Below are 13,480 nucleotides of genomic sequence, written 5' to 3' on the forward strand. Positions count from 1 at the left end.
AGAGAGAAACATAGGTGTTTATGGAACATCAGTAGTGGGAAATACTCTTATACCATTTGTAATTAAAGATGAGAAAGAGAGAAGGGGAGGTGGAAAGAAAGAAACAAATAATTGTTTTTTTCTAGTGACAACTTCAGATTGCACCAAATAATTAATGTTGATTTACATAAATAGAACACTGACAATAATTTTTATTCTCATAGTATTTTTCAGTGTATTAGTATTTATCATAAAAAATATACATAAGTTTTCAAAATTAAACTTCTGATAAATTCACCAATTTTATGAAACTCATTTCATTTGTACACAGCATACTAAATTATTGGTGCAATTATGACATATCTAAAAGGTTTTTCCATTTTAAAGCTTTATTGTATGGAGATGTGAATATGAAGGGCATCATAACTATCGCTGTTAAAGAAGAGATATGGGCTGGGCATGTGGCTCATACCTGTAATCCCAGCACTTTAGGATGCTGAATTGGGTGGATCTCTTGAACCCAGGAGTTTGAGACCAGCCTGGGCAATATGGGGAAACCCCATCTCTAGAAAAACTACAAAAATTAGCCAGGCATGGCTGTGCACACCTGTAGTCCCAGCTACTTGTGGGGGCTGAGGCCAGAGGATCGCTTGAGCCCAGGAAGTTGAGGCAACAGTGAGGCATGTTTCTGCCACTGCACTCCAGCCTGAGTGACAAAGTGAGACAAAAAAAAGAAAAAAAAAAAAGAGAGAGTGACAGAGAGAGAAAAAGAGAGAGAGACAGATGCACTGAAATTATTCCTCTGGAATTTGCAACCATCTTGTGTATGTGTGTTTTCTTAGAATTCATGAGGTCTTAAGCAAAATAAAGAAAATGTAACTGAGTGAGTCCTAGGTTATGGGTTAATCATATTTATATTTGGTGTGTTTATGTCTAAATGCTAATTTATACATTATGCTGTATACATTATGCTGTACCAGGTAGATTTATACATTAATTTAAAAAAGTCATAGTGCTTGCTTTCAAGATCCTTAAAATTATCCTAACAGAATTGACAATGTATAGAGAATAGAGAGTGTGAATAGCCCCAAATACTTTTTTTTAACCAATAGAAATGTTATATATTGTGCATGGGGCATTTTGAGAGTCTCTGTTTCATCTTGGAAAGAATGAAAACAAACAAGTAGAAATAAGAAAGCAAAGCCAACTTTAGGGAGAGCGGAGTTCTAAAAGTTAGAGAAAAGAAAGTTCTAAAAGGGAGAGACAGGATTTCATACAAGGAAATTTTTAAAAAAGCAAGTGCCAAGAGGCAGGATACACTCCTGGAGTCTCAAGGGGCATCTGGCTATTGCCTTGTATCTCTTCCAACATCAGTCTGAAAGTCACAGGATACTAAGGATTAAAGGGACCACGCAGGCTCAGGTTTCCTTAGCAGTTCTCTGTTTTCTTTAATATGCACCTTCACTAGGAATCTCATCCCACAAAATCTCTTGGAACACAAAGTGCATATGGAAGTTGGGCTTAGGTAGTTTCCCACCCACTCTATTTCATCTAAATTTTTTCAAGTGCTTTGCTGCTTATTTGTTTCTCCATTTTTGCTTTTGTTGTTTGCATGCAAATCAACAAGATGGCAGGGAGTCTCAAAGCTAAACTAAATCCAGTATGAGAACAGTATGAGATGTTTTGTTTTGCATTTTATCCTAGAGCTTTGCAATGGTATGAAATTAATAATACTGCCATATAAAGAGAAGTGAGGATGAAACAAAAATAGTTAAGTTTACCATTTACAGTATAATGAGGAATGTATATGTCTGTCGAAAATTGTAAAAAGTTAAGGTAAACTTGCAATTTTGTGTGTGTGTGTGTGTGTGTGTGTGTGTGTTCATGTGTGTGAGAGAGGGAGAGGGAAGAAGGGAGAGAGGAACACAGTAGCTATCTTCATGATTAACACATTTTAAGAATGTAATCCTTGTGCTTTTGGGAAAAATCCTGTCCCTTCAGGTTGCTAATTCTATACATTAAAAATTGGTAAAACAAAAGATTATTAGGCAGTTTGATTATTTAATAAAAGTCTATTAGCATTCCAAAAAGTTATGTTGTGATTAAAATTGATTTGTTTTTATACTCATTAATAATTCTCCCACTAACATAAGATTAGTTGACAACATTCAAAACCACAAATTATTTTTCCACATTGTCAATAGTAATTGCAATATATTCAAAGCAAAGAGAAAAAAAGATGTCCAATTACACTTAAATTTTAAAAGTTGTAAGACATATAAATAAAGTTCAAGTTAATTTTTATACAACCAGTTTCCCTCTTGTTGTGAAATTTATAGACTAGCATATAGATTCTTAAGGACTAAATTGAAAATAAACTACATCTGGATAGAGGGAGCTGAGAAATGAAGAAGAACCATTGGTACCTGGATACTGGTCAGAGTTGTATACTGGTAAGCCTTGACCACCAGATAATTTGCTTCCAGGTCTATGAGTCCCAAAATCATGTACTTCCACCATCTTCGTCGTAAAATTGCCAGGAGGTTTTCTTCTCCTGTGTTACAATGTTAAGAAGAAATGGGTTAGGTTCTTGACACAGAATAAATTGTTCATTTAGAAGGATTCTAATATGTTGCAGCATTATGTATTTTTAGCCTTAAGTTTACCAAATATGTTAACAAATAAATCAACATATCAAATATGCACGTTTTTATTTATCAAATTATCTTTACTGTAGTTTTTGGGTTTTCAAGTTAGTTTCTATGCCAGAGTAAGACTGGGGAGGTTATTAGCTTACCATGCAAAACATCTTTTGTGTGTGAACAAATGAAGGGTAAAATAATTATATCATATGAAAATAAAAGGAAAGGTATACCAGAAAGGCTGAATAAACACACACATTCTAAATCATCCTAAATTTCAGGATTGTGATAAAATAGATAAAAAGAAAAAGAACCAAATAGGAAAAGGCTTGTGCTTGGCAGAAGATCAGCAGTAAGACTCCGAGATGCTATCCTGAGTTCCTGATCAGCTTTGAATGTTGCATGCACTCTGGTGCTGTGTGGGTGATGGGAAGAGAGAGGAAGTGGGGCATCATTCTCAGATGAAAAAAGAATGCCATTTGACAACACATTTAATACTGCCAACAACTATAATCTTCAACATCTTGCATTTTAAACTGGTAGCATCAGAACAGACTTTGAATCTCAGTGTTTCATTCTTCTTTTTACATATATTTCAGGCCTGAGATAAACCTTATTTCTCAGGGCAGGGCAATCATGATCAGGAACAATAGAACTCTCTGTAACCAACCTGTGGGGTCTTCACAGAGGATGTAGATGTATAGAAACTCAGTGAATGGTGACTGTATATCCTATTTATGGCTTTGTAACAAAGTATCCAGAGACAGAGAAACAATGTTTCTTGTTTAAAACAAGAAATATTGATTATATCTCAGTTTTTGTCCCTCAAGAACCAGGTTAGAGCTTAACTGAGTGTCTCCAACTCAAGGTCTCCCAGTAAGTTGCAGCCAGTTGTCAACCAGGAATGCAGTGTCATCTGAAGGAATGACTGGGGAGGGACCTGCTTCCAAGCTCACTCACATGGCTGTTGGTGGGCTTTGGTCCCTTACCCCAAGGACCTTTGCACAGTACTGCTTCAAAACATGGCATTTGGTTTATCTCAGGATGAACAACGAGAGAGACAGAGAGAGGGAGAGAGAGAGAGAGCGACAGACACACACACACACACATACACACACACACACACACACACAGAACACCAAAGATGGAAGATTAGGTTTTATAACCTAATCTCAAAAGTGACACTTCTATCCTACTCTATGCTTAGTAAAGGGTCAATAAGTCCAGTCCACATTCAAGGGGAGAGAATTTCATAATGGAGTGAATACCAAGAGGCAGAGATCTTTGGAGGCCATCTTAGAGACTGCCTACCCAGTGACACACACCTTTAGTACTAGAGATGTGCTTCAGCTGGTCCTCAAAGCCTCAGCAGAACACTATATCCTCAGCTGTCTTTGGACCACTCTCAGAACTTTGAGCTCCTGATTTCTGCTATTAGCGGTATTCCAATGACCATGATAAGAGGTTGTCTTTCCAACCCTATGGAGACTTGTGAGCACAAAGCTTTCAGCTACAGAGAGACTGTCAAAGCATAAGTTGTAGCCAGTTGGCAATAGGAGAGAACAGTCTCTTGATCTTTGGTGGTCAACTCAATTTTCCAGCCCTCTTTTTTCAAGCCACGCTTCTCACAGCCTTCAAGCTTTCAAGCATGCGCAAAGTCTTTCTGTCTCCATGAACTGCACTCCCCATCTTGCAAACTCCTATTCATTCTTCAAAATGTAGCCCTTCTCTGGTCTTCTGGCTGACCCCATTCCCCAACTGGGCAATGCATAGCCATCTCTGATTAATCCTTTCATAGGATTGTGATTACTCACTCTTCACTAGACTGGGTGCTTTTTTTCCAAATATAGAGTTAATGTCTTACTCATATACTTATCCACAGCATCTAGGATACTGACATATAGGAAGGGTTAGATAGGTGTTTTGGAGAGAATGAATTAATGAATTGAAAAAAAAACCTGTGAAATGCTGTCTGAATATGTCAAGAACCAGTGCTAGAATATAAGTCACTCTTTTCATGGTTTTACACATGAGAAGGCTGGTAGCTATAATCCCTAAGGTCAGTTCATCACTTCCAGATCATTTTGGCAGTCTTTGAACAGCTCTTCTGCCTCTCTGACTTGCCTTACATGTTTGACAATCAACACATCTGTTAGGATTTGTCTTGTCAATCGGTGATTCTCAACCTGACTGCATATTCACATCATCTGGAGAGCTTTTATAAAGTCCTGGCCAGGCATGGTGTCTCACGCCTGTAATCTGGCATTCTGAGAGGCTAAGGTGGGCAGATCATTAGGTCAAGAGATCAAGACCATCCTGGCCAACAGGGTGAAACCCATTTCTACTAAAAATATAAAAATTAGCTGGGCGTGGTGGCACGTGCCTATAGTCCAGCTACTTAGGGGGCTGACGCAGGAGAATCGTTTGAATCGGGGAAGCAGAGGTTACAGTGAGCTGAGATCATGCCATTGCACTCCAGGGTGGTGACAGAGTGAGACTCTGTCTTAAAAAAAAAAAAAAAAAAGGGTCCTAATGCCTGGGACCAGCCCCTAGAGATTCTGACTTAACTGGTCTTTGGTGGGGCCTGTGCATTGCGCTGAGGATCAAACCTAGGACTTTTTGATGATTAATGTTCAGTGGCCATTCTCACAGCACCTAGCCAATGTGTGTATCTTTATACACATGGATCTTTATAATTGATAAACAGTTTTGTTTTCACTCTCTCTTTAAAGGACTGTAGAGTATAAGAAATGTGTAAAACATAATGAAAGTCATTGTAATTTGTAGTAAGATAGCATTACAACAACTTCAGTGATTGAGAATAAAGAGGGAAAGTACTGATGATCTTGGCCATGTGATTCATGTCTAACTTTGCTAAGCATCTGCAGGATGACTAACCAAATGTGTTTTATAATTTGGGTGACTTGAGCTAAGAATCTCAGAGACACAGCCACAGAGTGGTGAAGGCTCTTCATATCAAAGAAATGACCTGAACATTTGGCCCAAAGTACACTTTCTCTTGTCTCTGGGCCTTTCCATGTGCTGTTTCCTCTGCTTGGACTATTCTTCCTTCAGTCTCCAAATGAAGTCTCAGCATACAGACTTCTACCAGGAAGCCTTCCTTGATACTCTTATCACCCTAGACTGGGCTGGATTTCCCTGCTGTGGGCTCCCTCAACACCCTTTATTTACACATAGCACTTATTCTTCTGTCTTATAATTACCTACTTTCTTGACTCTATTAAACATTAAATTATTAACAATTTGGAGAGAGCAGAATTGTCTTGGTCATCACTTTATTTCTAGATCCAGCAGTGCTTGACAGGCTGTCAATAAATAATATAAATGCATAAATAAATATCACGTTTAATAATCTCAGCAATGTTAAATGCCATTGCAATTGAGGCACTTAAAATACACCTATTACAGACATTCCTGTTTCCGCCAATGAGAATTGTTTTTTAGTTAGAATGTAGACAACGTCTGACAAAATTAATTTGGTGAACATTTTACACATAATACACTGTATCTTGGACATAAAAAGGTCAATGGCATATTTAACCTTCTCACTGCAATTCTAAAGTCACAGACCCTTGTCCCGGTTAATTTATATAGTGAACACAGAATTGCCAAACTCAGAGCACACCAGCTGTGTCTCAATACACAGCACTGAGAAAATGGGCTATGGTGCTGTTTGTTCCCCAATCAATAACATATTCAAAGTGTTATTCATTACAGAGATTCAGAGGAAAGATTAGTTGCCTTGCCATTATGCTGAAGTTTGCAATGCAAAACACCCTAAATAAATGCTTCCATATTGTTTCATTTGAAGTACCTGAAAATATACAACATGCTTGCTTAGCAGAATTATCTAGGAGGGCAAGAGGAAGGCTTTTTTATTCTTGGCTGAGCAAAAAATGCAGCTGTTGAAAAGCCTGCTTCGGGATTTATCTACATGACTCCCACTAATGCTGATCTACAATAGACCATTAAAACTCTTTCTAGAATAATGAAAATACATTCCTTAGAGTCCCTGTGCCAGCATTACCCAACCCCATGAAATAGGGCCAGCTATAAGAAACACCAGTATAGCTGGCAATATGCAATGTTTTGAAATCCACCCAAACTTTTTAAAAAATTAACTGGGAGAAGTAATAAAATCCATGGGTGGAAACTTTTGAATCATGCTTTGGCAATTAAGTGCATTCTGTTTACTATTTTTATTATCAATATGTCCAAATATAAAAAGATTAGAGAATAATGTAATAATGTAGCCTCCTCCTTGATTTAATATTTAACATTTAATAAATGTTAACAGTTTGCTGTGTTTTTCTCAGATCTTTATTTTTTGAGAAATAAAATTTTACAGATGAAATCAAAGCCCCCTCTCTGTCCCTGCCAGATTCCATTTCCATACCTCCTTCCTCAAATAATAGTCTTGATATTATTTTATTTTTATTTTTATTTTTTTGAGGCGGGTGTTGTTTGTTTGCTTGTTTCAGACAGGGTCTCGCTCTGTCTCCCAGACTGGAGTGCAGTGGCATGCTCATGGCTCACTGCAGCCTTGAACTCCCGGGCTCAAGCCATGAGCCTCCTGAGTAGCAAACCCAGTGAAGTTTTGTATTTCTTTGTAGAAATCGGGTTTGGTCATGTTGCCCAGGCTGGTCTTCAACTCCTGGGCTCAAGGGATCCACCTACCTGGGCATCCTAAAATGCTGGGATTTTCAGGCATGAGCCACCACACCAGCCTCATCATCCTGATTTTGTTGCATATCCTATAGGCTCCTGTTTTTGTTCACATTTCTATGTGTGCATGTATGCAAAATATTATATGACTTTCTTTCATGTGTTTTTAAATTTTGTGTGATGGTTTACTGTAAATGCTATACACATTCCTCTAGGTTTCTTCATGTTTATCATTGTTTCAGAAACGCATCCTTGTTGTTTCATGAAGAGCTAATTCATTTATTTTAAATGGTGTCTATTATATTTTATGAGTATGACACAATGTATTCAATCTTGAATTCACTGATATTGTTTCTAATTTTTCAAACAATGCAGTAAAGGACATGTATATCTTTTTTTTTTTTTTTTTTTTTTTTTTTAGACAGAGTCTCCCTCTGTCACCAGGCTGGAGAGCAGTGGCACAATCTCGGCTCACTGCAAACTCTGCCTCCCAGATTCAAGCGATGATTCTGCCTCAGCCTCCTAAGTAGCTGGGACTACAAGCACATACCACCGCACCTAGCTAATTTTTGTATTTTTACTAGAGATGAGGTTTCACCATGTTGGCCAGGATGGTCTCGATCTCTTGACTACTTGATTTGCCTGCCTCGGCCTCCCAAAATGCTAGGATTACAGGCGTGAGCCACAGCACCTAGCCAATGTGTGTATCTTTATACACATGGATCTTTATAATTGATAAACAGTTTTGTTTTCACTCTCTCTTTAAAGGACTGTAGAGTATAAGAAATGTGTAAAACATAATGAAAGTCATTGTAATTTGTAGTAAGATAGCATTACAACAACTTCAGTGATTGAGAATAAAGAGGGAAAGTACTGATGATCTTGGCCATGTGATTCATGTCTAACTTTGCTAAGCATCTGCAGGATGACTAACCAAATGTGTTTTATAATTTGTTAAACAAACACTTAGGATGATACTGAGGGAATGTATTCACTTCCCCGGTCCACAATGGGGTGTGGTTTCAAAGGCAAGAACTTTCCAGCGCCATACCCCAACCCACTTCTCCATCTGGGAGCTTAGAGGTCTTTGTTTAACTATCATGCACAGAAAGACAGGCTGTCCAGGTGAGCTTTCTTTGTCTAGAAAGCCAGGGAGAAGCTATGGGAGGACTCTGGGCCAAACAACAAATCAGATGTCAGAAATCAAAGATCAATCACTGCAGCAGAAGTTTAAAGGAACTCCTTTCACAGGACAGAAAACTTGAATGGAGTGGGAATACCTTCCAGGTTAAAAGTCCCCTTCTCCCACATCTGGGCGGACTGCATTTCTGGATCCCTTTCCACGACATTGTGGGAGCTTCTTTTCTTTCTCCTTTTTCTCTCTCTCCGCCTAAATAAATCACTTTCTGCAAAACTCTTTGCGGTCCAATATTTACAGTTCACCATGCACGGTGGGGTTCTTTCCCCCGTTCTTGGGTGAGTGAGGGTCCAAGCGCCTGGAAGAATACATCCTGTCAGGGAGCTGAGCCTCCCCAGCATCCTGCAACCCAGACTCAATACTATGTATCAGACAGTGTCCACTTGCTTCACAAATGCTGCCTTATCCTCATTATAACCCTATATATATTAGATACTACTACTAACTCTATTTACAGATGGCAAGAGTGATACTTATAAGAGTTAAGTAACTTGCACAAGATCACATAAATAAACCAGTATTTGAACTCATGAGAATTTGGCACAAGGTTTCATATTCATTAGTATTGCAATTTTTTTTGCCTTACTGGTTAAAAATTATTGCATTATCCTCATAAGTCATGCATTTCTCGTTAAGGGATCTTTCCTGACTTCCTGGTCCAAACTCACTTGCAGGGCACCTCACTGCCAACCCCAGGGCTGCCTATCATACGGGAATGCCAGTATATGCATGGTGCTCCTCAAGAGCTGCCAGTCCTCCGCTGTGAATCAGCTTAGAGATCAGAATGTGTCTCATCACCATCAGTTCAGTATCAGGGATTTGATGTCTCCCTGTCTGATATAAGTCTATGACAGAATTTTTCTTGTGAAATGTGAAATAAGGCTTTAAATTAATTTTTTTGGCTTAAAAATTCTCATTACAAGAATAATCGTCATATGCTTGACTACGTGCTGAGGCCTCAGACATAGCAACAATGGTTACGCATGGGTGGGGTGAGGGTGGTGGTGGTTAATAAATGTTGAATGAATGAAAATTTTTGTCCAAGGGCTGAAACATGGTCCACATTTACACCAATGACTGGAAAACAGAAGAGCCTTGATTCATAGTATTCTTGTTCACCTCAGTGGTAGTCTGAGTATATAATAAAAGTACTGCAAGACAGCACCCTAGATGAATTCAGCTAAGGGGACAAGAAGCTGCATCCTTTTGGGAACTGCATTTTCATTAAGGGATTTCATGGGTGGTATGATCCTTCATGGTGTTTTTATGCAAGAACAAAACTCAGCACACATTTCGGAGTCTGCAGCAAAAGTGATGCTCCTGCATAGGGGGCAAGATCCTTGTTTGAATAAACACCTTTTTGGCTCAAAATGTGATGCCATAATATCATCTCTTTTACCAGAGCTCCAAAAGGGAACATTTAAATATTTTTTGTGTGTTTTGTTTTTGAGACAGGGTCTCATTCTGCCGTCCAGGCTAGAGTGCAGTGGTGTGATCCTCGTTCACTGAAGCCTTGCCCTCTCAGAATCAAGCAATGTTCCCACCTCAGCCTCCCAAGTAGCTGGGACTACAGGTGCATGTCAGCATAGCTGACTAATTTCTGTAGAATTGGGATTTCACCATATTGCCCAGGTTGATCTCAAACTCCTGGGCTCAAGTGATCTGCCCACTTCTGCCTCCCCAAGTGCTTGGATTACAGGTATGAGCCACCATACCCAGCCTGTTTAAGTATTTATCAGTGAATTTGAAAAGAAGTATGACTTATGATGGACATATAATTACTTACTTTTAAAAGCTAAAATATAGTATTAGGATTTAGAGTTTAAAATGACTCTCTTTCGTATGAAAAGTGACCAAAATTAATGTCCCAATTATAAAAAAAGAAAATGTCAATTGTTCATGAGAAGGACTGCAATCAGTTGCACTTCATAATGTGAACCTGAGTGAAAGAAATACAAAAAAGATAAACAAATTTTATCTTATATTCTTTCATCTATTTTTATTATTAGATCCAGAGAGTGAGATTAAGAAAAGTATAAAAGGCAGCCCTTTGATATTTTGGCTTTGTAACAAACAGGCCTGAGTTTAGCCACAGGCTGCGTCTTATTGCATGTCACCTAGGAATTGGGTTAATGGCTCTGAACCTCGATCTTCCTACTATTAGTGATACCACACATGATGGACACTATGTGCAAGACTTCAAACAGGAAACCACACAGAAGGGTGGAAAGAAAGCCAAGAGGAGAAGAAACTTTGTGTTCATTCTCATTTTGTTCCCCTTTCACCCAACTCATTAAAGCTCCTACTCATCCTTAAAGACCCAGTCTAAATGTTACCTCTTTCATGAAGCCTTCTCAAATTCTCTGCCACCCCTTCCCAGTTCTTCAGCCCTTTTCATTCTTCTTCTTCTTCTTCTTCTTTTTTTTTTTTTTTTTTTGCCTATCCTATACTGCCTAGCATAGTGATTGAGACAAATTAATTACCCAATGTAAGACCTTCAAAATCGGCTCAATCATCTTTTTTTTTTCCAAGAAATGCCTAACATGGATTTGGAAAAATATCTAAACGGAACTAAAATGAATCATCATTGCAAAGGTTCTGGTATTTTTTACCTTAAGTTGAGTATTAGGGAAAAATCCATAAATGCATGGATATCATTGCAGGCAGAACAGATAAAACACAAACCAACACTTTTGTCCCATATTTCTAGTTTAACAGACACCTTTCTTCATAAATACTGTCAGCCTCTTAAAATGTAGTCCATTTAAACTAAGTACATATTCATACCCCAAACTCCTGTCCAATTGATGCCTGTTTTTGAGCAACTCCCCTTGAGGGCCATTTTGCTTCACCTGTTGCAGCTTTCTATACATGCAGGTTCTTGTTCTGAAAAGTAGTCCCAGGAGTTCCTTCCTTTTGATTTGAACAGTGAGTCTGCCAGGTTGGGCCTCTCCCCCAGGGCTGCATGTTGCTAGGCTCCAGAAAGCAGCCTTCTCGGAGAAACCAAGACTAGTGTCCTGTGCAGTTGAGCATGATGGCAGCCACATCCTCCCACTGGCAGTGCACCATGAGGGAGGGCAGTGGAGCCATTCAGCAGGGGGTTCTCACCCAGCTATTCCACGCACAGGGTACACAATGTCATGCAACTTAGTCACTTTTCATTTACTTAATGATTGATACATATTAGATGTAGATATTTTGAAGGTGAATTTGGTAATTTGATACATTCCTATAATGAAATTAGGGTAACTGGGATAACTATCATTTAAAATATTTATCTTTTCTTTATGCTAGGAATATATGAATTATTCTCTTCTAGCTATTTTAAAATGTACAGTTGATTAATGTTAATTATAGTTAATTATACTGAGCTATCAAACAACAAGTCTTAAGTATATATTTGTGCCTGTTAATTAACCTCTCTTTACCCCCCACCACTCTGCTCTACTCTTCCCAGCCTCTGGTAACCACCAGTCTACTCTCTATCTTCATGAGATCCACAGTTTTAACTTCCATATATGAGTGATAACATAAAATATTTGTCTTTCTGTGCTTGGCTTATTTTACTTAACATAATGACCTCCAGTTCCATCCATCCTGTTGTGGCTGAAAAGCATTCCATTGTGCGTGTGTGTGTGTGTGTGTGTATCACAGTCTCTTTATCCATTCATCAGTTGATGGACACTTAGGTCGATTCCATATTTTGGTTATTGTGAATATTGCTGCAATAAACATGAAAATGCAGATAATTCTTTGATAAATTGATTTCCTATCTTTTGGAATATAAACTTGATAGTGGAATTTCTGAATCATATGGTTAGTTATATTTTTAGCTTTTTGAGGAATCTCCATCTGTTTTCCACAGTGTGGCTATACTAATTCACATTCCCACCAACAATGTACAAGGATTTGCCTTTCTTCATATGCTCACCAGCATATCATTCCTGTCTTTTTGACAAAAAGTCATTATAACTGGGGTGAGACTGTAGTTTTGATTTGGATTTCTCTGATGATTAGTGGTGTTGAGTATTTTTTAATATACTTGTTGGCCATTTATTCCTTCTTTTGAGAAATGCCTTTTTAGATATTTTGCCCATTTTAAAATAAAATTATTTGGCTTTTTGCTAGTTGTTTATGCATAACTCTTTATATATTCTGGTTATTAATGTCTTATCAGATGGATAGTTTTCAAATATTTTTTCCCATTTGTGGGTTGTCTCTTCACTTTGTTGATGGTGTTCCTTTGCTGTGCAGAAGGTTTTTAACTTGATATGACCCCATTTGTTCACTTTTGCTTTTGTTATCTGTGCATTTGAGGTCTTACACACAAAAAACTTTTGCCTAGAGAAATGTCCTAGAACATTTCTCCAAAGTTTTCTTCTAGTGCTTTCATAGTTTCAGGTATTAGAATTAAATCTTCAATCTATTTATGAGAGCTAGGAATCTAGACTCCCTCTTCTGCATATGGTTAACTAGTTTTCCCAGGATCATTTACTGAAGAGACTTCCCGTTCCCCATTGTATGATCTTGGCACCTTTGTTAAAAAATTAGTTGACCATAAATACATAGGTTCATATCTGAGTTCTTTAATGTGTTTCATTGGTCTATGTGTCTGTTTTTATGCCAGTACCATGCCAATTTAATTGCCACAGCTTTGTAGTGTATTTTGGAGTCAGGTAGTGTAAAGCCTCTAGCTTTGTTCTCTTTGCTTAGGCTTGCTTTAGATACCTGGGTCTTTTGTAGTTTCACATACATTTTATGGTTTTTCCTTTATCTCTGTGAAGAATCTCATTGGTATTTTGATAGCGATTCCATTGAGCCTGTAATTTGTTTTGGGTGATATTGTTATTTTACAATGTTAATTCTTCCAACCCATGTGCATGGAATATCCTTTCATTTTTTGTGTGTCCTCTTCAATTTCTTTCATCAGTGTTTTATATTTTTCCTGGTATAGCTCTTTCAGAATGCTCCCTTT

General features: G+C 38.0%; 1 protein-coding gene across 1 annotated transcript in view; it reads right to left on the bottom strand.

Annotated features, from left to right (window-relative positions):
• SLC35F1 (solute carrier family 35 member F1) overlaps window positions 1-13,480 on the bottom strand; it is a 416,242-nt gene that overhangs the window by 86,838 nt on the left and 315,924 nt on the right. The window contains exon 3 of the mRNA XM_017541082.2: window positions 2,406-2,533. Coding sequence (XP_017396571.1) covers window positions 2,406-2,533 — 128 coding nt within the window. The remainder of the gene's footprint in view (window positions 1-2,405; window positions 2,534-13,480) is intronic.

This window comes from Cebus imitator, unplaced genomic scaffold, assembly GCF_001604975.1.
Source record: "Cebus imitator isolate Cc_AM_T3 unplaced genomic scaffold, Cebus_imitator-1.0 Scaffold130, whole genome shotgun sequence".
NCBI classification, from domain to species: domain Eukaryota; kingdom Metazoa; phylum Chordata; class Mammalia; order Primates; family Cebidae; genus Cebus; species Cebus imitator.